Source organism: Buteo buteo, chromosome 11 (assembly GCF_964188355.1).
Source record: "Buteo buteo chromosome 11, bButBut1.hap1.1, whole genome shotgun sequence".
Classification (NCBI taxonomy): Eukaryota; Metazoa; Chordata; class Aves; order Accipitriformes; family Accipitridae; genus Buteo; species Buteo buteo.
In genome coordinates this window covers 33306696-33334652 of record NC_134181.1, presented here as the reverse complement: position 1 = coordinate 33334652, position 27957 = coordinate 33306696, and the positions used below count along the sequence as shown (strand labels likewise).

At 36.5% G+C, this 27957-nt stretch overlaps 1 protein-coding gene across 1 annotated transcript in view; it reads right to left on the bottom strand.

Moving 5' to 3' along the window:
• The window catches only part of GLT1D1 (glycosyltransferase 1 domain containing 1), a 56962-nt gene that overhangs the window by 9906 nt on the left and 19099 nt on the right, over nt 1-27957 (bottom strand). Inside the window, exons 5-10 of the mRNA XM_075041449.1 lie at nt 25922-25958; nt 24697-24753; nt 15144-15239; nt 14011-14060; nt 6864-6907; nt 5220-5340 (exon numbers count right to left, since the gene is read on the bottom strand). Of these exons, the coding sequence (XP_074897550.1) occupies nt 5220-5340; nt 6864-6907; nt 14011-14060; nt 15144-15239; nt 24697-24753; nt 25922-25958 (405 nt within the window). The remainder of the gene's footprint in view (nt 1-5219; nt 5341-6863; nt 6908-14010; nt 14061-15143; nt 15240-24696; nt 24754-25921; nt 25959-27957) is intronic.

The window sequence follows — 27957 nt, the reverse complement described above, 5'->3', positions numbered from 1 at the left end:
TATCAGTGCCCCACTCTGCCTGACAGGTTTTGAATCTGGAGGTCGAGGAATTTGCTTTTGGCTCTAATTACCCAATTATAGACCTAACACGGGGTTCCCACAGAAGCATCAACATCTCCAAGAGAGACAGAATTTCTGATTCAACTCTTTTTCGGCCCTTCCTATTGACAGGCTTAAATGCCCTTGTGTTCAGTCTGCTGGTTGTTGACCTCATTCAAACACGTTCAATGAACAGGGAATGAAGATATTTCACTTGAACTTCTGAACTGAAAATCAAGAGCTTGATAGTGGCAGTGAAGTCTGTTGGCATTCATTGTCACCTGCCTAAGACCCTCTCCTCACCTCTCTGTATTTCTCCTTTTAAAAAACAAAACCGTAAGAGTATTTATTTCAGGTTTGGCTACTTTCCAAACAAGTGACTGTCCATTCAAGGGAAAGAACACCATAAAAAAAAAAAGACAGAAAGAATGAAAGAAGAAAACACAAAAAACGCAGCACAACCACCCCAGGACTGATGGTTGGAAGTGCCACTATGCCCACAAATAGTTACCTGCAAGACAGAGGGGAGTTTGGATTCGAGCATGTCAGATGCAGTGGATAGTGGACACTGTGCCGTTGGACTAACATCGACAGTGAACATCAAATCTGTGCGTGAGTGGCCTGTGGCAGTTCCGTGTTGGACTGTACCTAATGGTGTGGTTGCATAGGCTGGCACAGTATTGCTGCACTGCAGTTTAGATTGGATTGTAGCATACATTTTAAAAAACAAAAATTGTCTCAACATATGCTCATTCACTTCTATTTCTGAATGCTACATAGTTGATGATGCATTGAAGATGATCACTAAGTTTATATTTCATTTTCCGTAATTTCTGAACTCTAAAGGGAAAGACATTTGTTCTGTCTCATAGAGCTGAAGGGCAGTAGCTGCTACGTAAGAAAACTTTCGGGTCCCAAAACACATAGGTACCAATGAATTATAGCTACTGAAAGACAGAACAGATGGACAAATACATAAGGTGTGGGGCTGCCTTTATACCAGCTAGCCTTAAACAAATGGATTGGGCTGTAAATAATTACTGCGTGAAGTGGCTTAGAATTTAATTTAGATACTTAGTCTATTTTTAAGCAGTAAAAAGAATCATTTGCATTGTTGAAGATATGTATAATTTACTGACCTATGTTCCACAAATAATAGCATAAAATAACATTTTAGTCCATTGGCCATCTGTTTTGTTACATTATTCTGACTGCAAATGTGTTTTAATGCTATTTCAGAAGGATGCAGGGTGTAAATTTCAGCTTTGGAAGCATGTTACACAATAAGCATTTCTAACCAGCAGTATAAGGCTTATAGAGTAAATACAGGTTTTGTTTACTGTTTTGTTTTCTGGATTGTCCCTCATTTTCTTCCTCCTAGCCTATGCACCTTTTTGTTGGCCCCTCTTCAATGTTGCTGCTCTACAACACTTCATTTTTATTTTTTTATTTTTATAGTTTGCTGTGGCTTATACTCCCAGCTACTAGGCCTGTACTTCATACATTGTCTAAGACTGGATTTTGCTTTACAACAGAATAGAGTCTGACCATCTGCCTTTTCTATGACAATTTTTTTTTAATTGGCTTTTTCTTGGTAAAAGCGTAACAATCTAATGACTTTTACAACCGTTGGAATACTCTTGAGAGCACGGAAAAAGTACTCCAATGAAATGGTGATGGAAAAAAACTCTTTCTTACCAACTATATAGAGAACATATAAAATTTTCCAGTAGCAGTGCCTTTTTTCACCATCACATGCCCAGGAACATGCAGAACTCCTGAGCTTTCTGATGAAGAGATGTATTTTAAACGCTTTCTATAATGCTTGTTTTCTCTTCTTCAGATGCCAAACAGAAAACAGATCAGTTATTGCAAAATGTCTGCAATATCAGTACTAGACGACAAAGTAATTAGTTATGGCTTCTAGTTCTTTCATACCTTAAGGCAGGTTGAAATAGATACGATTATATATTTATCTCATTTATCTATTAAATATTTATCTCATACTAAAATACTGTTTACAGATTCATGACCTTGTTAAATTTTGAACTTGGAAGAGAATGAAAGTTGCATTTCCAAATTCAAGCAAGATGTTATCTCCAGCCAAGGACCGAAAGATTTTTATAAAAAGTTTTCTGCCTTATTAATTTAACAAGATCTTAACAGATGGCCCTTCGTAGTGCTGGCCATCCCAAGCAGGGACTTGACTTTATTAGATTGACACTTCCTCTCAGAGAGAGATTTTTACAGTAGGATATTTTATAAGCATGTCATCAGATCCCACTGTACAACTGTCTACAGTTGTAAGTCTAGTAAACAGACATACAATACCAAAATCCTTATAACTTTAGAAGAAGAATTCAAACAGGTCTGAGGTACTAAAAAGGGCAAGCTTCAGGTAGTTTCTCAAGCAATAACTAAAGACCTAATTTGCTTGTAGAAAATCCTGACTCAGCTGGGACCGGAGCTGTTGTCTCACAACACCTGTGCCATGTCTGTTGGACTTTCCTTCCTATAATGCAAGATTTCAGTTTGCACCTGTAATTGGTAACTCATTTGCTTGTAACCAACATGCACCTGAACTAGCAAGCTCAGGCATCTGAAAGCATGCCAGCTCTTTTATCCCTGTTACATGAGTTCCGTGATAAACTCCAAGTTCTGAGTTACCAGTTCAGAGATGAGGCTGTCCTTCCTCCACTATTCAACAGCAAGGCAATATAGGACTGAGGCTGGTGGAAAGAAGTGTGTTACACCTATGGTTATAGATTTTCCAGGAGGAAATATTCCACTTCAGAATATGTGAAATTGCATTTTATCTTCAAGACATGATTATGCATGAACACAAAACAAACCTGACTATTAGGTTTGACATTATTCCACCAATGTAATAACAGAAGAAAGGAGAGCAGGGTCTTTTTGTCCTCTTTTTATGAAAAAGTTACCATGTACAAGGAAATACCCAACAGCCTACTATAAGTCATGTCTTGCAGTTAGAAGAGAGAATTTAATTTTTCCACTATGGTCAATTGCCAGTTTATTTTAGCATGTTTAGCTGTTAAACTCAGATTAAGACTTAAAGGTAGATTAAATGTTGATTAACTTTTAGTTAAAGGTAGTGTCTTCAGTAGAATTAAATGTATCAATCATAAGACTAGCCTAGGACATGATATGCACAGCTACATATAAGATAAAAAAGTAATACTAACTCATCTTATACATATATATATAAATACACACATATATATAAATAAATTCAGCATGAAAAGTTAAAATGAATACTTCTTGATAATTCATCCTAATATATACTTTTTCCTGATGTAAGAAAAACATCAAAATGGAGGAAGCTAATGTTGCAAGTGCCTATAAAGACATGCTGCACAGAATGCTCTTTTGCCAGAATAGTCTTGTAATTCTTAGAGAAAGAAAAGAAATAGAACAGAACAGTTGTTGGGGGGGGGTGTGTCTTTTTTCTCTTTTTTTTTTTGACAGGTCTGGGTATGAATTGGGAATATATTGCTTAGCATAACTGTGTAGTGGAAACTTAAAGGAAGAGCTTTCCACTAGAGGTGGTATTTGACTATTTAATAGCCCTGACAGGATAATTGAATAGTTCAGCCACACAGAGAAGAGCTCAAATAAAAACCTTCCTTGTTGATTTAGTCTTATAGTTATCAGATTCAAAACTTCTCAGAATTGCAACTTCAAAAGAGGAGAGCAAAAATCAGTAATTCCTGTGGCAGGCTCAATATTCCCTCTGAAGTAAATTGGCATTATCTTTTTGCTTTGAGTTACCACATATTTGTTAAGACACTGAACTTAGAAGATTGCTCCCTCTCCTGATAAAAGCTAAGGAAAGTGCCTTTTAACTGCTCAAATCTGATGGGAAAATTTTGGGGAAAACTATACCAATTGTCTTGTCAGTCCTGAGTTTGCATACAGATTTGTATGAGGCCAGGCACACTTGCACTTTGGTTGCAGGTGCTGTGTCTCCTAATAGTCTTTCTGGTTTGCTTTTCTCCCCCTTTCCCCCAGCCTCCTCTAACTTACTGACACTCTCAGGAAATAAATCAGATGGATTTTCGGTCAACTGTTATGTGAGTAGTCCTGAAGGGAACATGTAACTGGTGAGGAGGAAGTGACAGTTACTTAACTTTTACTTCTCTGAGGCACTGACTTAGTTGGGGCTGTGTAATGTGTTGGTACACTCCATTTCATCTCAACTACCAAACATACAAGATTTGTTTAGCCTGCCACGCTGGTAAGTTTAGAAATGTCACAGTCTGTAGTAATTGTTGTTTATAGAGTATTGTTGCTGTGAAACAGCATCTGCTTCCACCTCTGAGCATTGGCATTTTAGACAGGAAATACACATTTGCTATCTTACCACCATCTAACTTTCATAATTCTTACAATGCTTAGTTCTTACTTATGAGGGCTTTCAGATGTGCAGAAGAAAAGCACGCTGGAAATGCAACATGTGATTACTCATTAGAAACAAATAGGAGATTCATTAGTACAAATCATGTAATAGTTTCTATGAACTTCTAAGATCATCACAAACCAACATTCAGCAGTCACCAAAAAAAAAATGGAATAGTAAACGGCGTCTGCCCAAAGAACTTCCACTTTAAGTACATTTAATTTTTTTCCTAGAAAGCATTTGATACTAAGCAGTGCCCTACTTTGACAGGTATGAAATAAACCTGGTTATTAATTTTCAATATGGATGGCAAAAAAATTAACAGAGCATGTCATTCATTCATTAATCATTTCAGAATTAAATAACCAAATAGAGCTCTTAGATTGCTTTTTGAAAGGATGTAAAAATAAATGAAAGTCTATTCTAGCAACATTATAAGGAAGTGGATGTTGACTCAAGAATAGTGACAACCCCAGTAAATCAGAATGATCGTTATATCTCAGGTCTGTATTGTTAATTTAACAGGATTGATAAAATTACATTCTGTCCTTTAAAAAATAAATAGACAAAGCATAAAAAAAAGTCAGTTCAAAGGAAGAAAACCTTAATTACTAACACTTCCAAAACCAATTATTTTAGTTTTGTCTTCACTAGCTTTGAAACATGGACAAAAAATGTTGACACACATTTCCACTGATACAAGGTGATTTCAGATTCACTATAACCTCGCTGAAAAACCTTACTGCTAAGATGCAATTACCTCCAGAATTGCAGCAGACATCCCCTCTGAAATGGAGCTGTTCACCACAGCAAAGCACCTTTTCATAGCAGCATGAAGATCATCTTGTGGCATGTCCTGTAATAAATGTACCCCAGGTGCCCTAGAAATAAAATGCACACAAATATGACACCTTCTAAGAACGTGCTCTAACAATTCTTCCTAAAACTTAGGGCAATGATGGAGGGTGGTCAGAGCAATTCAGGCATGGTTCTGATGTTAACAGTCACTTGCCCATGGGTTAGCCACTTTACTGTGTTTTGGTTAGCTTTCTATCTACAAAAATGTGGTTAAAAACTCAATACAGCATACATTGCTATCTGCCACTTCGTTGTCTGTTGCTCTGGAATTTTATAGTTGATCACTTAACACCATGCTCCGTTAACCACAATCAGTCTCATAATTGAATGAGCTGAGTTCAATGCATAGGGGTGCAATTTTCCCTTAAAGAATTTGTGTAATATAGGGAGGATGCATGCAGAGATTTATGAAAAACACACAGTTTAAATACTTGGAGAAATGGAGCGCGATCATCAGAATGGTCAACTGCAGGAGATGCTGACTTTTTGGATGCTGGCTTTTGGGGATGGAATGTGGTTCTGAAAGATCTCTTCAGCTTCCTCTTCTATTATAAGCACTCTTCTGTTCTGAATGGTTACACTTCTACTGTCCTCATCTTCCTCAGATTGATCAAGGTCAACTGAATAAGGGGTGAAGGGTGGAAATATAGGGTAATGAGGAGTTCAATCTCAGATGAATTGAATGAGATCTTTAAGACTGGTGATCATTTTTGAAAAGCCAGCATCTCCTCCACTTGATGACCCTGCTCCTGCCTCTTCAACCTCAACATGAGATCACTAAGCCAGATGGAAACACAAGTGCATTTGACATTAAGACCAACTCCCTGTCAACTAGACTTTGTTGAACATTGCTTTTCTGATTGTGCAGTAACATCCAGTTTCTGCAGAGATAAATAACTATATCAACTGGAGTATAAACACATGATTGCAGGAGTCATGTTTCCCATGAATAACCTGGTAGAAAACAAAAAACGTTATCTTTTGCTCCAAAAATGGCATTGCAAACACATATTTTATGCAGATTTTATTATCAGATATTATCAATCAGAGATAATGTGGTGGTTCTGTTCAAGTCAGACAATTCTAGGTTCTGCAGACACACAAAAAAATCTTGTTTCTCTAATATTTATACCCCTCAATCAGGAAGCATATAAACTAGGGACAGAAAAAAGCTACACAGGATTATCTTGTCCATCTACTCATTTACCCACCAACAGCAAGCATGCAAAATCTTGCAGAGGCCAGGATGAAAGAAAGAATTAAAGGACCCAAAAGAATATTAAATATAAATCCCACTAAATCAGATGTGATTTAACACAAAACATGAAGCAATCTACTGGTAACTGTAAAATTTAAAATGCATAGAATATCTAGTCTGAAAATGTTACATGCCAAATAATCAGAACACATTTGTTAGTCATAGAGAGAGTTGTGCATGTATGTTCATTTGTATATACAAAAGAGTATTTACACACATGATTTTAAAGGCTAGTCAGCCAACTGCTTTCATTTGGAGCAGACAGAAAGCTTAACATTAACTTCTTACCTTTTAACTTTTTCCTTAACTTCACTTGTAAAAAGTGGATCGACCTAGAAAGGAATACATACACAGGTATATGGCACTACTTTAGCACTGTAGCACATCTTTGAGATACCCAGAAAAGAAAAATAAATTTTAGCACATTTTTTACTGAAATATTTAAATATATGAATGTGCTGAGCTTTAAAATCATACCACAGATCTGTAACTTGGTCGTTGCATTTGACTCTTCAGACAAATGCTCTCGTGAGCAATTGACACTTAGAATACCCAGCTAGGTGGGTGAGTGCACAGTATAGCAGAGTGTGAATTAACTACTCCACTCTAAACCTTTAAGTGACTTCTCTAATGCAGCATAGCTTTGGGCTACTGGCAGAAAGGGAGGTTCCATTTCTTCTCCCCTGACATCCCTCTGGCTGCAGGTTCTAATTAGACCTAGATCTATTTAACATGAATGACTGTTTTCAGATGACTCTGCTAAGGCTAACATGATTCAAATGACCGATTTGACAACTTACTGTCTAAGCGAGGAACAATGCACTGATGTGCCAAGCAATTCTCTGTCCCTTTATGTATGGAGTAAGCAATGTGAGGAAGGAAAGGAACTTTTCAGGCTTCAGTTAATGCAGGAAGCGATCCGCATGTAAACTGGGACAGTCAGATAGATGTTATGCACTGACAGAAACATTCGTCTGAAAACTAATAAACACAAAATTCTAAAATACAGTCTAACATGAAGGCATGCTAGAGTTATTAAAAAGTTGTCAAACCTGGGTAATTAACTCCAGCAGGTTTATTTACAAAGCTTAACTATGTCTGCTATTTTCATTTAACTTGATTAAAAGAAATAAACAGATCTTGGAAATCCTTAACTAGACATGAAGAACAGAACTCAACTTTCTTTTATTAAGGCTGACTGACTATATTAGATTAATTTATGATAGCTTGCACAGTACGCAGCAGTTGTAACATGGGAACAACATGGCTTATTTTTTTTAATGCACATTAATATTTTGGGTTTGGATTTTTTTTTCACATTATGAGATAGAGAACACTCACAAAGCATTTTAGAAAACTCTTTTGGAAAAAAGTCAGAATTTATTTTATAACTGTGATTGTGTACTTTGAACACAAGATTAATTATTTCCTGAAACTGGGCTTCATAAATGAAAAGATTCAAGTGAATCACTCTTGCACTAAGGAATGAATTCCTACTGAATGCAAGAAATAAAAGGCTTGCATAACTGCTTAAGAAAGTATTTCTGGTAACAGCAGGGAGGGAAAATCAAGTGCCCTTTCCTGAAGCACTACCTGATCCTGGCAACAGTGTGTGATACAGATCCATACACTAAGCCAGTATGTCATGTCACAGGTTCCTTGGATATTTCATACTGAACTTCACATTTGCTATTTCTATATAAATATCTTTTCAGCTTTTTCCCCAGAGTACTATTTTGATGCTGAGTTCCTCTCATGAGGAACCATACTCTGTTTCCATTAAAATCAATGGAGTACTTGCAAGTGATTTAATGAGCAGTGGGATATGGTCTTTTGCTCTTCTACCTTTAGAAGGATGAGAAAAACTACAGCCTGTGACTCATAAAATTTTTAAGATATTAATTTCTATCCCATCTACTTCTGTGGAAGCCAAGAAATTGCCATCTGCCTCATAAACAGAACACTCCTTTAAGCTGTATTCTTCTATTGGTAGATATTCCAAGAAGCCTGGCCTGAATATGAGAATTCAGTTAAAATATTACCTTCAGGATGGGTGTAGCAATGACTTAGAGAAGTGATCCCCCTGAGCTACATTTAGGAACTTGAGGGGGCACAGTTATCTAACCACAGGCTCAATATAACAGAAATTAGATACAACATAAGCTGTTCAGTAAGTTGGAAATACACTTAAAAGATGTGAATGCTTCCAAAGCCAACTGACTATGGCAAGTTGCCTAGGAACTTAGCACAGTCTCAGAAAAACCTACTGAAAAGAAAAGAATGTTACTTCCACCCAAAATGTCTCCATGATCCAGTTCTTCTACAGGTAGAGTGTTGCCACATTTTATTTTGTTACCTATCAACATAGCAGGCAAATATGATCATCAGCTACCTATCATCTTTTATTAAAAAATCATCCATCCAGAGGAAGAGCGTTCAGAGAGATGCAAACTTCATCAATTTAGCAGAGATCAGAGAAAAGCAGCTTGCGTTGTATGAATAGTTTCTATCAGAACAGATGAGATAAGATGACACGTGGAAAGCGGAGTGGGCACATAGCAAGAAACCACAGCTAACAGGACCAGATATGCTATTAAGGAAGTTCTACTCTGCTGATGGGTAAAGAAACATCTGAGATGTTTGACGGCACAAAAAGTCACAGATCAAATGCTGCACAAAGATGAAGGCGCCTGTTAAGGACAGGGCCTACCATGATCAAAATCTAGGAAATCTTCTATATACACACCATATTAAATTGCTGTCATATAAAAATTAACTCAGACAGAAGCAATGATCCAGAAACATCTTCATTATCATGCTGGGACTACTGTGGCCCTCTAGACTTTGTAGGGGAAAACAGGTCTTAGTGCATTTAGAGTTCTGTCAGAGTATCACCCAGAGTACTAAAGAGTGAAAAGCTGTATCTGCAAGCATATTCAATACAGATAGGAAGAACTTGCTCATTTGATTGGGTTCGTGAGGTTTTGACAGCATCGCTGTGAAAGGAATCAGCTTTATTCACAGCAGCAGGTGACCCCACATTACAATTCTTATCTGATCGATTGTTGAATAGGCTCAGCAAGAGAACTGAAAACAAAACTGTTGTCTGCAATGCAACGCAATCTGCCTGCAGCAAATGCACCAGAAACAGAAGATCCTTGCAAACACACTAAACAGCCATTCTACCATTCTACATCATCTTTTCCATACACTAAATGCTTAAGGAAATTCAATGTCTTCTGGCTTAGCATGTAGCTCTACTACTGCAATCTGGGACAATTAACAACTTGTAAAAAATACAGTTTTAATTCAGCTGAAACAATTTGGCAACTAGGATCTAAAGTAACAAAACTTCAGGCCTAAAAGAAAAATATATAATCTTTTTTAAGAAATATCAGAACAGCTTATTTTACCATTTCTATATAAGAGTTTCATTTTCAGGGAGTTTTTCTTGGAAGAACAAGCAAACAAAGGGTTAGAAGAGTTGTCAGCTTAATGGTAGCAGTAGCTCTTACCTTTTAAAAAATATCTCGGTGAGTAGGGCACTTATTCAGGATATAGCTGGCAGAATTACATATTCCTCAGCAGGCTAAAGAATTTGAAATTGTATCTTTGTCTCCTACCTGATTTTCCTAATTATTGTGCTCTCGGGTATTCTGGAGCTGGTTACTAGACTTCCTCTAGTTCCTTAGTTTAGTTGTGTCAACAGCTGTTTAATTTTAGAACTAGCCCAGAAAACACACAGTAGGTTAACAGCCATCCACTATAAAGAGATGACCTGCTAGGTCCCTCCATCTGTGGAGGCAGTTATTCAACTAAAACTGTCTCAGTGGGCATGGAAAGAAGTTGGACAGAGGAAAAATAGCTGTCAATGGAAAACAGTGTCATTACAAACACAGCAATATTCTGTACTGTCTACAAGAATGGTTAAGAATTATGCAGAGAGGTACAAAGTGGGCTTCAAGAGATTACCCAACAGCTGAACACAAGTTTTGTGACCTTAACTTTTTTAAAGTTTCATAAGCTTCTATTCTTGGAATATAGAGCTGCTGAAAATTAGCTATTGTTTCAAATTTCATTATAGAAATGAACAAAAGGAAACCTGGAAGAAGAGATAAATGCTAAAAATTTTACATTATACAGTACCCAGTCCTGCAACATATTTGAGACAATCATGCATAGCAAATGCAGGGAAAAGGTTATAATCTTATGGAAGCAAAGCAGAAAATAGTGTGTGGGCCTTTGTTCTTTATATTCTTAATTAATATAACCTTAATGTGTGGGGTTTTAATATTCACAATAAACATGACTTGCTTCACAGATAATGGCACTGATTTTCTTAAGATTTTGTGGTTTAAGAAGTAACATGAATAAGAAAAGTACAGCTAAATACCAATAGAGCTGAGATTTATTTTCATCCTTTAGCAATATTTTAGTATTATGGGAGAAATATGTTTTTAAATGTTTTAAGGAGGTTCAGTCCTTGATCCCGCCTATGCACTGCCACAGGGTTATTTCTGGTAGCTTACTGTAAAGATGTTAGCTTATGAAAAAGTGAAGCAAATTTAAAAAGATGACTAAAATGTTTAAAATCCTCACTGGAGGCAGGAAGTGTATCTTCTGATTCTAAAGCACAGCTTCATTACACCTGCTCTAGATTTGCCTTCCACACCAGTTCACTTCCAAATCATTTTGTGCATTAGTATGGAAAAAAATGCAGATAAAATAAAAATGTAAAAAAAGCTTTTAAAAACAAAATCATATGTCCCAAAATTTACAAAGAACAAAACTGAATGAGAAAATAGAAATATAGTTCTTATTTGCCCATTCAGATTCTATTTATTTTCTTATAAAACAGACTGCCTGCAAGTTTTCAGGCTCATGTGAAGATGAATCAGAGCTGAGACTTATAGAGGGACAAGAACACATTACCCAGATGAAACAGTGAAGCTTTTAGTACCCTTTTAGCATCAGCAAGAGTTTGTTTCATATGACACAGCTGCCTACTCCTACCTTTTCCACTGGTTAGATTAAGGCTACAGGCTGCCTTTTCAAGACTTCTACTATGGATATACATGTACCACAACTGATTCCTTTCTCAAAAGTCTTGCAATTAGATTTGGTAGTTTAGTAAAGCATGTTCCCTTGACACAGGCCACATACTAAAAGCAGAAGCAGGAGGTCAGTCTCGCTGCAGCTCCCCCTGGTCCCTGTGCAGGGCTGTGGGAAGCTGTGGGAATTAACCTCATTTTGCACAGAATTAGGAGAAGCACTTCACTGGCTCAGAGGCATCTTTCCCCCGCTCCCTCACCAACTTACAGTGCAGTCAGTACTGTTGAGGATCTGGCCCACAGCAAACACTGTGCTAGCAAATATTTAGGTAGGGTATTGGTTAGACTGAGATTTGGAGAATATTCATCTTTCTCTCGCGGTTCTGAAAATAACCATGCATTTTGTAGTTTTGCACTTTTTCAGCACTGTACTTAACAGAAATCTTAAGAACGTTTACATGTTTGTGGTTGGTTCCTTTCTAAGGGCCTTAGTTTCTGCAGGTGAAATCAGACAGATCGCAAAGTGGAAATAACTGGAAACAATGGTGGGTACTCAAACACCAAGTTTTAAGAGACAGAAAAGAAAGGACTGGCAGAAAACTTATGCAACTCTTTACTCCTTTTTAAGCATTCAGAACAGACTCAGACTTGGCTAAAGTGGTGCATACTTCCCTCTGCAGAGAAGTTTGGTCTTGTTACCTCCTCAAAAATCATGCTACTTGATTTAAAAATGATAGGGTGGAGTTGGGTGGATTCAGTAGTTTTCCTTGTTTATGTTCATGCTTCATAAGCCCACATTTTCAAACCTTTCTCCACAACTAGAAGAAGATTATTTCATTATAATGACTGTGTGTATCTCAGCCAGAGCCAATACACTGCGATAGTTTTGATTTTAAGCTCTTTCAGGAGGTGGTGCTTCGTGAAAAGCAAACCATTGCTGAGAAACTCATGACAACATTTTGAGACAGCAACCCAACTGTATGTTTTATCTAAAGAGAGTTAGCAAACACAGAAGAGCTGCCATTTAACTGATTGACACTGTTGTGAAAAGAGAGAATTAGAAGTCGTAAATTCCAAATTTGTTAAACAGGATCTTTATGACTTAGGGGGAAAAAAATGAAATCTCACATTTTACTAGAATACATATGATTCATTTGGAAGGAATGATACCAACTCTAAGCTTAATCTGAGATGTGGACATATAAGAACAACTCAGTTTATTTATTTTAGTCAACCCTACCTTCCCTCTCAGATATCTGTATCCCAGGCCTTAGTGGACTCAGATTCTAAATGTGACACAGACTTCACCGATTTTATTTGTCAGCTCAAGCTCTGTCCTTGCTGTCTGGTGTCAGACAGAAACCTAGCATCATTTTGCACCTGCTGACAACTGTTAATTGTGTACGAATTGAGACTACCAGAAATGGCATCAAAATCTAAATGGAATGGAACAAAGACACAATCCTCCACGTGAACAAAAGATGTAAGAACAGGGATAATGAGCATCTGATATCACATTCATGGTATTAAAAAAACCTCATTAACAATACCTGCTAAAAAAATTCTTCTAGATGGCAACTGCTGCCTTTCAAAATATTTGATAAGCTCATTTATAAATTATTCATATTGAAATAGGCATTTCTAATATTTTATTTGCAAGAGTTCCCATTTTTAGTACTTTCTGATGCTCTAAAAAATTTTGTACTATCCCACAGGTATAAAAACAGAAGCCAATATTAAAATCCAAATTTTTTTATACTTTTAATCTTCAAAAGTTCTTTCTGTAGTCAAATGAAACACTAAATGTTTTATTCTAAGAGACCATAATAGATTAATAGCATTATCAAGTCATGTGCTTGAGCTAGACATAAAATTATAGTAATCCAGCTGCAAATACCCTTTATAAAACTAGCCCAAGCCTTCTGAACAAAAAAAAAAATCAGTATATATTATAAACAAATCTACAGCTGCTGTAAACTATTTTAGTGCTATTGATAACAGGTTGCATTAATACAAACCTAACTAAATAGAGTTGAGCTACCTCAGTGTATATCCTCTACAGAAAAACCCTCTTAGCTGCTTTGCCTTTTGCAATGCAAAAGCAGAGCACATGCTGAGTGCAGAGGCCTTTTAGCTGATAGCAGAACTCTGAACTTTGGAAGTCCAAGCATTGGAATCGCTTCCGCTTCCACTTCCACAGCTTAGACCTGTTGTGAACAGCCTTTACAACTGGTAGGTTTGCACCTTCTTATCTCTGCAACAGTTAGAAGTCCTCTGACTTAGGTTCAGTTTGGAAAGAATTATTGCGATATCTCAGATGCGAGTAAATGGAAATATTTGGGAATAAACATACACATAAAATAAAAATTACAACATCAACTTACTGCAGGTCCAATTATGCCCAGATGGACACTAGGATCCTTTCTGTGCCAACCTAAAACAGAAGATGAACATCTTTTTTATTAAACAAAATTATTAATTTTTAATTTAATTTTTTTCTCCAAAATCAATGTAAATAACTGCATGAATAAAAAATAATTAAGCAAATATTGTATTACTACTTAAAAGACTGAATGTGTACCAGATTTCACGCTCAGCCCTCACATTACTCCTCAGAATTCAAATGATTAGCATATCTGAAAGTCAGTATTTAGCATTTCTGCTTCATGCATTCTCTTATGATTCAAAGGTTATTTAACTAAGCTCAGATAGTAATTGTGAATCATCTCAAGAGAACAATGCTCTATATAATGTAGTGACTCTGGCTACTAAGACCAAATTACTTGAATTTTTTCCTATGTAAAGGAACATGTGGAAGCAACTGCAACCTTTACAACTAATATTCAGTTATATGCATAAGAGAAATCTGCTGCTCTTTCAATACCAGAATAGAACAAAACCAGTTACTTGACTTTAATAAACTACATTTGTTACTAAGTGTCACAAGGTGGTAAAGGCTTATAAAAGTAAGCTGAATAGTGGAGGCTAAATTTCCAACTTGGAATACCTGAACCTTTTACAGACACAAACAGAACCTGGCAAAATGTTCACCTACGTGACTACAAGAAAACTTCAGCCTAGTTTACAGGGTTGAGCCATAACAATGGGTGGTAACATTTGCTTGTAACGTCAATGATACTAATTAGCACACGTGCAAATCAATGTAACAGCCACGGGACAGTAAGATAAAAATGTTATTTTGAAGTAGGTGAACTCTTCTTTTGTCTTCCATTAATATTGTATGTAACAGCAAAACAGTTTTCCCAGCAAGTAAAATCATCAAATATTGCTTTGATTTTAATGCTCAGTTATTCCCAGCAGGCTGGAAAAGACGCAGTACAGAAATAATGTGTTGAACAGATCAATGGTTACATGAGCATTTCTTTTTTTAAATGTAAATACATGATGAAGTTTTCTGCAATGAATAAAAAACAGCTTATGCCAAATTTATAAACACTAAAAGAAATGCATCTGAATCCAGGGACAAAACAAGGGTATTCAAATAGCAGGTACCTACCTGAAAATACATCTACTAAATACAGAGGGTCTTTGACTCTTCGAAGTCCGCATATCAGAAGAAACATACGTAAACTGCCTGTATCTGTAGGAATATCTGTAACAAATAATTGTAAAAGTCTGAATACAGAGAAAAAAGCTGAACACTACAAATTGTTTCATGAATGAGTGGTAATAGCAATAATAGGGTGGACTGTGAAAAATTCTCATTATTGTTCCCTCTGTTTCTTGCTTTTGCATCAATCCTCAAATCAACTCAGTGGAGAAAATAATCATGCACATCATTTTATAGGGCACAGGAATTTATTTCCAGAGGCAGTGAATGCGCAGGATTTGGAGAAAAAGCTAGTGGCTGGTATTCTTGAACACCAGAACCCAGCTTTGACTGACTAGGCAACTATACAAATAACTGTGTTTCTCAATATTTCTACCCATAAGAAGAATAAATTTGCATCCACCACCTATTTCAAGGATATTGTGAGGTTTAGTTAATCAGTGGCTGTAGGGATTAGAGCTCTTGATCTGACACTTTCTGTTATAAAAGATCAGGTAAATGTCCCATAGTTATCTATCCCTAATATGCCAGCATTGGTACAGAATAATTAACTAGAAGTTAAACTATTGCAAAGCATTTATTTTAACCTTATTGTTAAGAAATACAAATGAAAAATAATTTGATAAAAAATCTCAACATGGGAATTTTTAGCATTGAAAATCTCTCTTGCAAATACACAGCAACAACCCATATGAAATAGTTTTATAGGCTATATTACAAAAAGAAGATCTTGTGTAGGATATTGCAGTTGCCATTGGCTCTATGACAGCACAATTAATTCAGAACATACTTCTGGAGAAGGGTCGCTATGTGATGAACTTTGGTAAAATGTGTTTATGATAAAACAACATAATTCACAAATTGCTGAATGAACACACATATCAACAACATAATTTAATAAACACTAGAGGGGTTGAAATATTCATGTTTGATTTACTGTAGTGAACAAATCAGTTCGCTGTCCTTCAGATCACCTGTTTATTGAGCTCATGGCAAGGATGGATGACGTATTATCTAACACTAGGCAGTTCAACAGGGACCATCAAACCGCTGCTCTTCAGCAGCGGGCTGTTCGTGAGACATGAATGCGCAGGTCCCACGCTGGGGCTATGTCACACGTATATCACACAGGAGGGCTATGCTTCATGGTCAGAATGATGGTCTGTGGGATTTATGATTAGCGGAGGAAGGCAGCAGGACAGTTGTGGTGGCACCATCGGCTGCTGCTGCTGAACACTGCAGAGCTCCCTTCTCTGAGGCCTTCTCCTCCTCCTCCTCCTCCTCCTCCCTTTCCCTTCCACTCTCCACCAGCTGCAGGAACAACTCAGCTGCTTATACGGCACCGCTGAATCACTGCAATTTGTAATTTAAGATCACCCGAACTTGGTACCAGCTTAAGGTTCCTCACAGTGTTGTGTACCATAACTGCAGGGTCTGCTCCAGGCCTGGGAAGAAATATGCCAGGAATATCTCCCCTCATGTCAAGGAACTGGATTAACATGAGCTCTGCATCAAACCTCTATTTTGTGGGAGGGGGATAATCAAAAAAGTGGTGATTCATGACATACTCAAGTGCTATTGCTTTTAAAATTAAAATGCAGTTCAGGGACTTCTAAATGCTCCCTATCACAGGGTTCATTATTTAGTCTGTTTCATTTAACTTAAACAGCTTGAGCTGTCAAGAGTGGCTGCAGAAGACACGGTAAGTAATATTTTACTGGTTATCGGACCAAGAAATAATTTGTAATTTATAATACACAAACATTTGGATTGAAAAAGCCATTCTTCTGGTGCAATGGGCCATTAATACTGTTTGGTTTTAAGACATGCAGCAGTGGCTTCAATTCATGACATAAACTCACACAAAACATATCACTGGAAAGTATCAGCAAAATTCAGATTGCATTTTAACTATCCATACGGCACAAATATTCATTTTAAATTATGAACTCCCACCTATTGATACTCAGCTCTGGCTATTTTGGAACAAACTTAAAGTTAGTGCTGAAAGCTCAGTCAGACAGTAGTGAGAAATCAGGACTCCCTGTTCTCACATAAAGACTACAGAATTATTACACTCTTGATGTGACAGTACCCTAATCAACATTAACTATGCTTGAAATAACTGCTTCTTTTTATCTCTTAACATCTTTCTGTTTCTATCTTATAGCTTTCAGTCTATTCATTTTATTAGATAAGGGTTTAAAGTGCTTTGACAATGAAAAGCCCTAACAGACCGATTCTGAGCAGTCCTGACTGCCATTCTGCTCCCTGTATGAAAACCTTAACCTGAAAGAGAAACAGGAAACTGGCCCCACAGACAGTAATTGTACTTTAGATTTTGCCATTTAGTTCCTGTGGGATTTAAAAGTACTTCTCCCAAGAATCTCATCAATAACATTCTAATTATTTCACTAGTGAAATTACCTAAAATAATATTTATTAATGTGTCACTTATTTGACCTTTATTATTTTGAAAAGACATTCACAACCTTGAACTCTCACTGCAGACTATCCCCTTCATGCAACTTTACAAAGCCCTACTTGTCTTATCATGAAATTTTATGCACTTTTCTCTGAAATAGCAGATATTTGGTATACTGGACTACAGACTGGATCCTACATGGCATTTCTAGAAACTGTCATAGATGGGCTAGTAAAAAAAGGATTTGCCTCTGCCATTCAATTTAGTGAAGTGAGAATCAAGTTGTAGTTTTATTTTATTGTACGCTGTAGATCTCAGTCATCATGCAATTCATTTTTACAGGCAGACTTTCCCCACTCAATCCACTTAGAAGCATATAAAGACATTCCTGGGAAGACTGTATTACCAGCACATCACTGCCACTGTTTAGTGCTGGGAGTTTACTCATTCTCTATCTACTTAAGATCAAACTGCAGCAGCACTTGTGTATCTTGTTAGCTTTCTGCTCATTCACTGAAACTGGTTAAATTCACACATCAAGATGATGCCTGCATCAGTGTTTTCCCACCTGTTGCTTTCTCAAGCCTTGCTAGCACCCCTACTGTGGGGGGGGGAAAAAAAGAAGGTAGCCATTTGTACAAGCAAGCAATCATTTTGGTATGCTTTGTCCTCACAAAGAGAACGCTGAAAAGGGGAACATATTAAGAGAATAACTGCAATAGCTGCCTATACCAGCTATAGCCATCAGCTGGGCGAAAACTGGTATTTGAAAGAAGACATTACTTCTTTTTCCTTCAGCTTAAACAAGAGTTTTGGTATGTGAATTTTTGCTATCATTCTGCCTTTCCCAGATAGGCTACTTAATCTGTAATAAGATACTACCACCTCCTGTGATTCAGTTCTAAAACGGAAGTACATCAATATGGCACAATCAACTGATTTGCTCTTCTGATACATTCACTGTGTCACTATCTTGTTTGAATGACATGCAAACACCCAAATAACAAAAAAATGTTTGCATCTGTTTCTCCCCATTTCTGTTAGTGTTACAAAAGCAAAGATTTGAAACAGCACACTGTGCTTCATTATCTCTTAGCTCATGCATCCTTCTGTTTGCTTTGCAAAGAAAATACAAAATGGAAAGATTTGTACATAAACACTGGCAATAAAAGGAAAAGACTGCATGGTACACATTTTCCAGCCATCCTTCAGAATCACTATACACCAAATGCAAGTCAAGTCTTGCCACTGTAATCAAATATAATGTGTCAAAAATAATTGTTTAATGTCAGTAAGAGATGCTCCTTTAAACATGTGTTGTCAGTATTTGTCTATGGCTGTAGTCTGATTTGTTACATTGGCTTTATCTATAAAAAACAGCTGCACATTGGCCAAAGCCGGTCTTAAGCCTGCTTAGCAGGTCACCTGTTTAGCAAGATGTGAGAGGTCAAAACAAGAACAGTGATTGATAGGATTATAAAAACTCATTCCTCTCATCAGCTTGATGGTATGCTGTCCTGATATGCCACACAGGACCACGGGGATGGTAACAAATGAACTGCAGGTGAGCTGAAATGAGACAGACACAGTGGAAGATTAAGACTGACATGGAACTCCCACAGTCATGCAACTCCTTTTTCATGGTGGAGCAGAGGTGGTATTACGCTGCTCAAAATTGAAACACAGCAATGTAGCATTGGCACTTAAAATTTCAGTGTGGAATTGCATGATCAAAAGAGCATCCAACTGCTGTGCCGGTGTATTTGTTGATAGTATTGGAACCTGGCATGAAATATACTGGCTAATAGATGAAATGTGATTAATACTCAGGATTCATGTTCTCCTGCTGGCTGTGATTCTGAGTCATAGCATGGCCTGGAGAAAGTTTGTCAAATCTGGACTTACCATTCATCTGCAAGCAGGTTTAATAACTGCTTGATATGAAGCAATGGCACTGGGTTTAACATTTGGTAAACTGTTTTGAGGTCTTCAGTTGCAAGATAGAATGAGAGAATGGAGTATATTAAAAGTGGAAAACATTTTCATAATGCAACACTGGAAACAAGCAGTTTATTATTTAAGATTTCATTGGCTCCTAGTTTGTGCCTTATCTGAAACTGTGTAACTGTTTGTCACACCAACTACATAACTGTTATGACGCACTATGATAGTTTACACTTGGGCCTTTATAAAAATCTGTACTTAGATGCCAGGATACGAAAACATGAACACAGACAGCTAACACAAAAGCCTAAATCATTTCTGAAGCATTAGTAAGGACGTTGTTTTTCCAAGAAAGGCAAGAATAAGTAGAAGTGTTATCTAAACACATTTTGAAAGAGCAGATTCATTTAACTCCATCCCTCTAGGTACGATCAGGAAAAAAATGTAGTAATCACAGATGTACAGTAAAAAGAAATATATTACTGCAAATCTTTAATCTTACTGAAAAGCTGCAGGCCTCTAAGTGAATGAGTAATATCAAGCATTAGCGTGCTGAGAGGTAAAGCAGCAGTTTGAGAACATCTTAAGTAAGCAATTTTCTCACCATTTGCTCAAATAAAGAAAATAATATTTTTTTTTATTTAAAAGTCTTTACTGTGCTTTTGTAGGGTGTTTTTGAAATCTCTAGAGAGGAGAGAAATACAAAGAGGAACAATGTGATTTTTCATTCAAAGTTATTATTTTGGACCTGAACCAACAACCTCACAAAGCCAAAGTTCTTAAAACGTGTTCATTCCTTTACAGCTTAAAATCCAATTGGTACTAGAGGTTAAGTATATTTTATCAAGTATATCAATATTGAACTTACAGGTTATAATTTAGTATAGAAAGATTGCCCAGTAATGTAAAAAACCAGGCTGCGGTCAAAGTATTTCTTATTAATATTAGGTCAAGGATGATCAAAGATTTTAAGATTAATTTTCCAACCCCTGATTTCACGTTCGCTGTTGTATTCTATGGACCTTTAGAGAACAGGACCAAGTCCATATTATTTGGGCTTAGTGATCCATTTTTGGTTTTGTTCTGAAACAAAATCTAAGCCATGATGAGATGGTGAGGGTAAATAACCCTTCTCATTTTCCTTTCTGTTCACTTTGAACCACAGCAGATCTTTAACTCCGCTTGAAAATTGTTCATCTATCCATCTCAAAGTATTAACTGATCTCCTAGAAAAGGAAATCCATAGGCTTATTGCTGAGATTTCAGTCTCTAAGATGGTTACTTTATTTTCTTGAATTTGAAACACATAAATTTGTCCAACTCTGGCGTGTAATTTTGATACTCTAAATCTTTCAGTTCGTAGTTATTCTTTACATTCATCTCCCTACACACAGCAGAATTAGCTCTTTTAGTCTCTTGGCACCAAGAGTTTGATTTTGTGTCTCTTTCACAAGTCAGCTACTAAAACCAAGCTGCTCAGACCAGCCAAGATCTCCAGCTTGTTTGACATGGTGGTGTCCTACTGCAGTACAGCTTCAACATGCTATCTCACTTTATACTGACTCTGAAGTTCCTGTAATTGAAGTCACTGATGACACAGAACTTTGACAATTATTAGCCCAATTAGGTCTTATTTCAGCAACATACTTAACCACTTGCAGATCTCAAACATTTATTAATGTTTTATGAAGTTGAGCTTTTATTTTACAAAGCAATTTGTTTCTTAGAAATTAAGGGGAAGTGAAGTAATAACTCTATCCAAAGTGTTTATACTGCTATGCACATTCAATAGTGTATAACTGCTAGAGTTGCTGATATGTTTGTGAAGACAACAGAAATTAAATGAACCTGTTAACTTCCAGGGGCAGGCTACTAATCCAGAAAAATTAGACTGCAAAATTCCCCAGCAATCCTTTTCTCCCCTGTTTCTCATTATCACTAACAGATCAGGCAACAAAAAAGCTCTATGCTTTCAGATCTGTTGGGGAACACAGTTTACTGCTGCTATCATATCATTATTTCTATGGTCAGCTATATCTGCACAAACTTTTACTATTTAATTTTTCTTATGTGGGTGTTTTTTTCCAGCATAGCTTTAGGAAAATATAATGCCTCTGTAAAATGCTGTCTGTGTCATGACAGGTTATGTAAACTTTTCAAGCTCTGAAAATAGCTGTGCTATGAAGCAGAAATTATCTGAGAGTAGAAAAAGCAAACTACAAAAGTATGTTGCATATTTTATTTGATAGTGCAATAAGCATCTGATCTTATGATTCTATGTCAGCTTCCAGGAAACCAGTTTTTAGTCTTATCTGTGGGGTAAACAAGCTTTCTCAGTTCATTAGTATAGACTTTGTTAGTTAGCTACATCTTCTAATCACATGATGTCTAAGTGTTTATTAGGGTTTACATCTTACAAGCTTCAGCCGCATTCCAAAGAAATCAAAAGGAGCCTTTCATCACGGTATGATGACATCAAGCCTGTCTGTGATCTTAAGTAGCTATGCTCCACCCTTGAGCTACGTTGTTAGAGATCAGCCTCAGTTTTCACATTTACTTAGACTGTCTTGCCATTTTCTGTCAATCAATTTACAGCAAAAGCCTGAACTTCCATTGTCTCTCTCAAGTCTATAGATAGGCATCTAAAATTGCTAACAAAACTGATTACCCTGTATATAGATTCCTGTATTATAAGGTCAGAGAAAAAGATTTCTATCATCTGGTCTGACCTCCAGACTGACATAGGCTGTAACACTTCCCTAATTAATCTGAGTTACTAAATACACTGAAAACATTGTCTTCTTAAAGCCTGGACCACTGTTGCTTACTGTCTCTCATCCACCTAAGACAAACTCTGTGAAGCTGACTGTAACCAGAATGCAAATTCACTTTTAAACTCCTAGATTTAGCCAATAAAGGTTTTAACAGCCAGCCACTGAAAATACTGCAACTAGGAGCTAGCACACTAACACTACACAAACATCACCTCCGCAACTCTGAAGTCAGCTGTTGCGACTATGATTCCTGTACTGAGATGGTATTGCACACATAATAACAACAACAAAACCTTTCACAGCACTGCTTCAATTTGTGTTAGGCAATTGCTATTTATGTTAGTGACCTAAACTATCAAATGAAATGTACAAAAAGCTGGGATTCTTTAGCTTTTGGTTTAGTACCATTCATATTTGGGGGCTGGGGTGAAGTCTGCCACAGTAAAATGTATTTGATGCATTCTGCCACCCACTTAAATCTACCATTAAATTCTTTCTGAAGCCATTATACTGATTTAAAGAGACTATTTATGTACTGGTGTTATATTTAACATGAGTCAAATGTTAAGGCTTTTCTATGACTAAAAAAAATCAGTACAAAGAATATTCATAAGAAGTCTGTTCTATGAAAAAAAGTCTTGAAATATTCTGAAGAGCTTATTTAATTTTAAAGAATAACTTGAAAATACATGGCCTGATCACCAAGGATGTTTAACATTGATGGCTTGAATGTATTATAATTTGCATTTTAGGGCATGTGCTGTTTCTTTACATTCAGCCCTGGGAATCCTGAATTTGACAAATGTTCAAGGATACTGCTAAAGATACAGGTAAGAGTTATCTGGAGAAATATTTCCCACAAAAATCATTAAATGCCTTTAGATATGGAATAGAATTTCAGGAAAAAAGTCTTAAAAAAAAAGAAAGAGGTGAATGAGATTGGATAGCTTTATCTGTATAAAAGCTAGGGATCTTTTCAAGTGTACTTCATTGTGCAAGCCTACACTATCAAAATCACATTCTTCTGAGCAAAACTGCCTTCTATTTTTGATAGTTTTCTACTGATTGCTCCAAGTTTAGTAGAATTTTAAACACTTTGAAACTGCAGATCCCCAGAGAAGCAATTCAGTGGGAACTCCTAATTAGTCTCCGGTAAGCGCAAAGGTACAGCCAAAAAAACCTGCCTTGATGTGCATTATTAAAAGAAGTGGAAATTGTAGGCTGCCACCAGAGATGGACATAGAGACAAGACTGGTGAGACAAACAAGATGAAACAGTCATAAAAAACAATCCTGAATAATCTGATGCCAGTTTTCAAGTTATTATTTAACAGGCACAGATGTTAGAGTCACATTTTCATTTGCTTTTTGTGTACTTTATGAATTATTTTGCACTTTTGCATTAGTATACATTAGGCAAAAAACTGTCTCTAATATATTAGATGAAATGCAGTTTAGGGGGAGCTTCCCCCTCCTCAATCTGTTGACTGCTCTTTTAATCATAAAATGGTTGGATGTGAGAGCCAATCAACACTAAGGCTGTGCGAGCAAGTGACAAATCATTTCACTTCAGAAAATTATTAATCTTAGTAGTGCTGTGCTTGTGTGCCGTGATTTACTGAGAGCAAAATAACCTCACAATGCTCAATTTAAAATTGGACACCGGTTTTGAATAATGGCACATATTTACTGATGTGATAAAGCAACTGACTAGTGAGGATTCATTTGTAACAGAGGGAACAGCTGTACTATGAGAGATGAGATTGATGAATATAATATTGAAATACTTTTACCACAGTAAAATGCCCACAAATTCTTCTTTTGGGGAAAGGCAGCTGGAACAATTAAAGCATTGCCAAGATCAGGTGACTTTAAATTAGGTCATCTGCCTTACATGACATTACTTTGGTGAAAACAGAGACAGGCTCTAGATCAAGACCAAATAATAAATTATCAACACATACTTCCCTTCTTCACCACTTCTTCACTTCACCTGCTCTTCTACAAAAGACATCCACAGTTTCTATCTCACAGCTGTAAAGCACAGCATGCTCAGGTATTGGTGCTTTGGTCTAACTTACCTTCTAAGGGACATTGACCCATATGTCATGACCATTTTACCTTTTGGTGCGATTCAGCCCTGGACAGACCAGAAATCTGGAGGCAGTCTGGGCAGTTTTTTTAACCAGGCTAATCTAATAGATATTCTTTCTGAATGTAATATTAGAGTTTTTCATTTTTCGTATCATTAAGTCATTTTATTATATAATCAGTTAACCTTCATGTTCTAAATTTCTTTCATCATTGACATCTACTAAGAATAAATATAGTGAATACAGAAAAAAGGTGAGTTTTACCTGCATTTTGTAGAAATCTATACCAGTCAAATGTTTCACTGGGTGTAGTCTTAATTCCTGTGTTGAAAAAAAAGAGAAACACAACATGTTTGATTGGTCCCTGGATGGCTGAACTATGGTTCTTGAGGTCTTGCCCTAAGAAAACAGTATTTCTGTTAAGCACACTGAATTCCACACACAGCTGTTCCCACCTCGAGTTTTTCTCATCCCAACATCAGGTTGTCTGCACAATCCTTCTGTAGTCATCAGACTGAAATTCAATTGAAAATTTTCCACAATTGCACAATGTATGAACTTCTTAAGCAACTGAGGGAATTAAGCTCACTTATAACATGCTAAATTTGACCTTCTAAAATCTACATATGAGATAATACTATCTGAGGGAGCATATAATTCCAAAACAGATACAGGTCAGCTGAGACCCAAGTCCTTAACATAAGGCAAAGAAAGTAAATTAAATTTATATCAAAATTTAATACAATCTAAACTGAATATTAATTTGTTTTGCCTTATGTTAAAGATTAATTATTTTACTAATGAAACTATTTTATAAATGTATTTAATCTCTTAGTTAACTATTACCCCCCAAGAGGCTTAAATATAGACTAAATATGGGCTAAATAGACCTCACAATGAGTTATTTCAACATAACAGGTTTTTTATTTTCTTTGAAAGTAAAATATACAAAATGGAATGAGTTTTGAAATCTGCAGACAGTTATTTTTAGATAAATAAAATCAGGTGCAGTAGCTTAAGTAATCACATCTAAAATGCTGAGCTGAGTGTTCCCTAGACTACTCACTTAAGTATTATATTTTGGATTAGATACTTGTTGGGTGTCATTATGCTGGGAACTCAACTTAAAGCATTTAAAAGAATTTGGAGTTTCAGAGAATAATCATTCAGCATCAAAACTTCCGTATGCTTTGGAGAAAGCTGGGTGTTACCTTACATGTTACCTTATCTTTCAGATTCCTACTGTAAAGAATCTGGGAAAACTTTTTTTAAAAGCACCAAGTGAGTTGAAAATTTAAGCTAAGAGACTGAAATACTGCCTCAATTAATGTCAATGGCAAAAAGCTCAACTTCAGTGGAGCCAGGACTTCAAATCCCATACCCATTTCAGCAAAATATTTCCGGGGCAAAGAAGGTAGACACATAAACATACAGGTACCAAACACTTGATTCAAATAAACTGAATGCCTTAGTATTTCAAAACTCTCACCTTGAGTTTGGACGTATATTTTCTGCCTAGCATCTGGCTTTAAAGAGAAGGAGAAGAAAAGTAACTTTCATAGTTCACCATAAAAGATCTGTTCACTCTTCAAAAAAACCCAACCAGTATAGCAAAATGCACATCAGCATAATTTTCTTTTGACTATTAAAAATCAAAACAGACTGTTAGAAAGATACATTTAAGTAACACCAAAAGCCAAGTCAGCAATGTAAATTACATTTACTATGAACACTTACAGTAACAATGAATCAATTTTGCAATTAACACAATTACCAAGTTAGTACAAACATATCTTTTTGTTTATCTCTGTATCCTTTCTCATAATCATTAATCTGCTTACTGCATAGAAAATTAAAATATTTTCCTAGAATAGAAAGATTTTCCACTACAGAACAGCCCTAGTTCCCAAAAGATGTTAGTCTTAAAGGAAAAATTATAGCTGGTTTCGAAACCACAGTCTACATTCATCCGTAATAGAATTTTTAAACACATCAGGCATGAAACAAACCCATTTACCTCTAACCTTTTCAAAGATTGCTGTAAAATATATGTAGACTTGTCTATATGGGAAAACTGGCCAGTAGCAGAATATTCCCAAATAAAAGTTGCATAAGAATCATTTTAAAATAGCTATAGTGAAAGAGGTAATTACTACACCTCCAAAGTTACTCCTGAAGTGCTGCTATGCTAATTCTTTAATTTAGGTGATTAAATAAGCAAGTTCCTATTTCAATATCTTTCTATAACTTCAACCACGAATTTGTGGAATACATTTTTTTTCACGAAAACATTGAAATAATCTTGGTGATGTTTCCACACTGAAAAAAAAAAACCCAAACCCAAAAAACCACCACCGCCACTCCCCAGCAAACAAGCAGAGTTTTTTGAGCTCAAAGTATTTGTGTAAAACTTTGTGTTCAGACAATTCCTAGGTGTTCTAAAAGCACTGGTTGCAATACCTGTAAAGGAGTAAGCTAAGGAGGGTATTACTCAACCGGTGTAATCTCCAATAGATTTGCTCAATATAACCTTGAATGTTCCAGTTTGATATTATATTCCTTCACGAATTTCACCTATAATCATAGTGTCCAGAAATGCACAACCTTCTTTAGAGCACCAGTCTTTGCTATCTTGAGACTGAATCTTGCCTCCTCCTACATTTCACTATGTAGAGAGGCACAGTCCTAGCAGGCTGCAACTCTCAGAGTCATTGACTATTTGCCAGTCATGGCTCTTTCTGAAGTGCAGATGGAAAAAGGGCTACTAAGTTTCCCCTCCAACCATTCCACTTTTGAACGCTGGGATACACTGCTAATACACTGAACTCTTCAAGCTAAATATTGCTGTGCAGACTTGCCTCTTGATGTGGAAAGTTGTTGGAATAACAGAGTTAGCCAAGGCAGAGCATCCCGTATACCACTGCATCATGTCAAGCTGCACGTTAGTCTTCCCTTCTCCTCTCCCACCCCCTCCCCATCTTTAGCAGATTGTAAAATCACACCTGCAGGATAATGACTTGAAGGCAGGAAGAGAACTTGTATTAGGAGAACAAGAATTAATGTAGAAACAAACTGTTAAGCAACCAATTCCCGCACCAGACAGCTCAGGAAATAAGAAGCCAAGGAAGTGATTTTTAAATTTTTTTTACTTGCAGATATTTTGGTTTTCCCCTATCACTCCTATGTGACTGCCCCTCCAGTCCACTGCCCAGTCGTAACAGTCTATTTTAGTTATTAAAAATGAACTGGAAGAAGAAATGGATAGAAAAGAGGTCATAAAAAGTGAATAGTCATCAACAAGCGGTTCACAGATGGGAAGGAGGCGGTTTCTGAGAATCAGAGTGAATTAACTAAGTCACAAAATCTACACGAAGAAGCAGCAAATCCACACATAAATGAAGTGAGGGAAAAAATAACACTGTTTATGCTACAGTGGAAGACTAGGGATATTCTATGGACTTTATCTTTGAAAAGCTATATGAACTTTTGTGTTCAAAGCAATTAAAAATAAGAAAAAAATGGTTT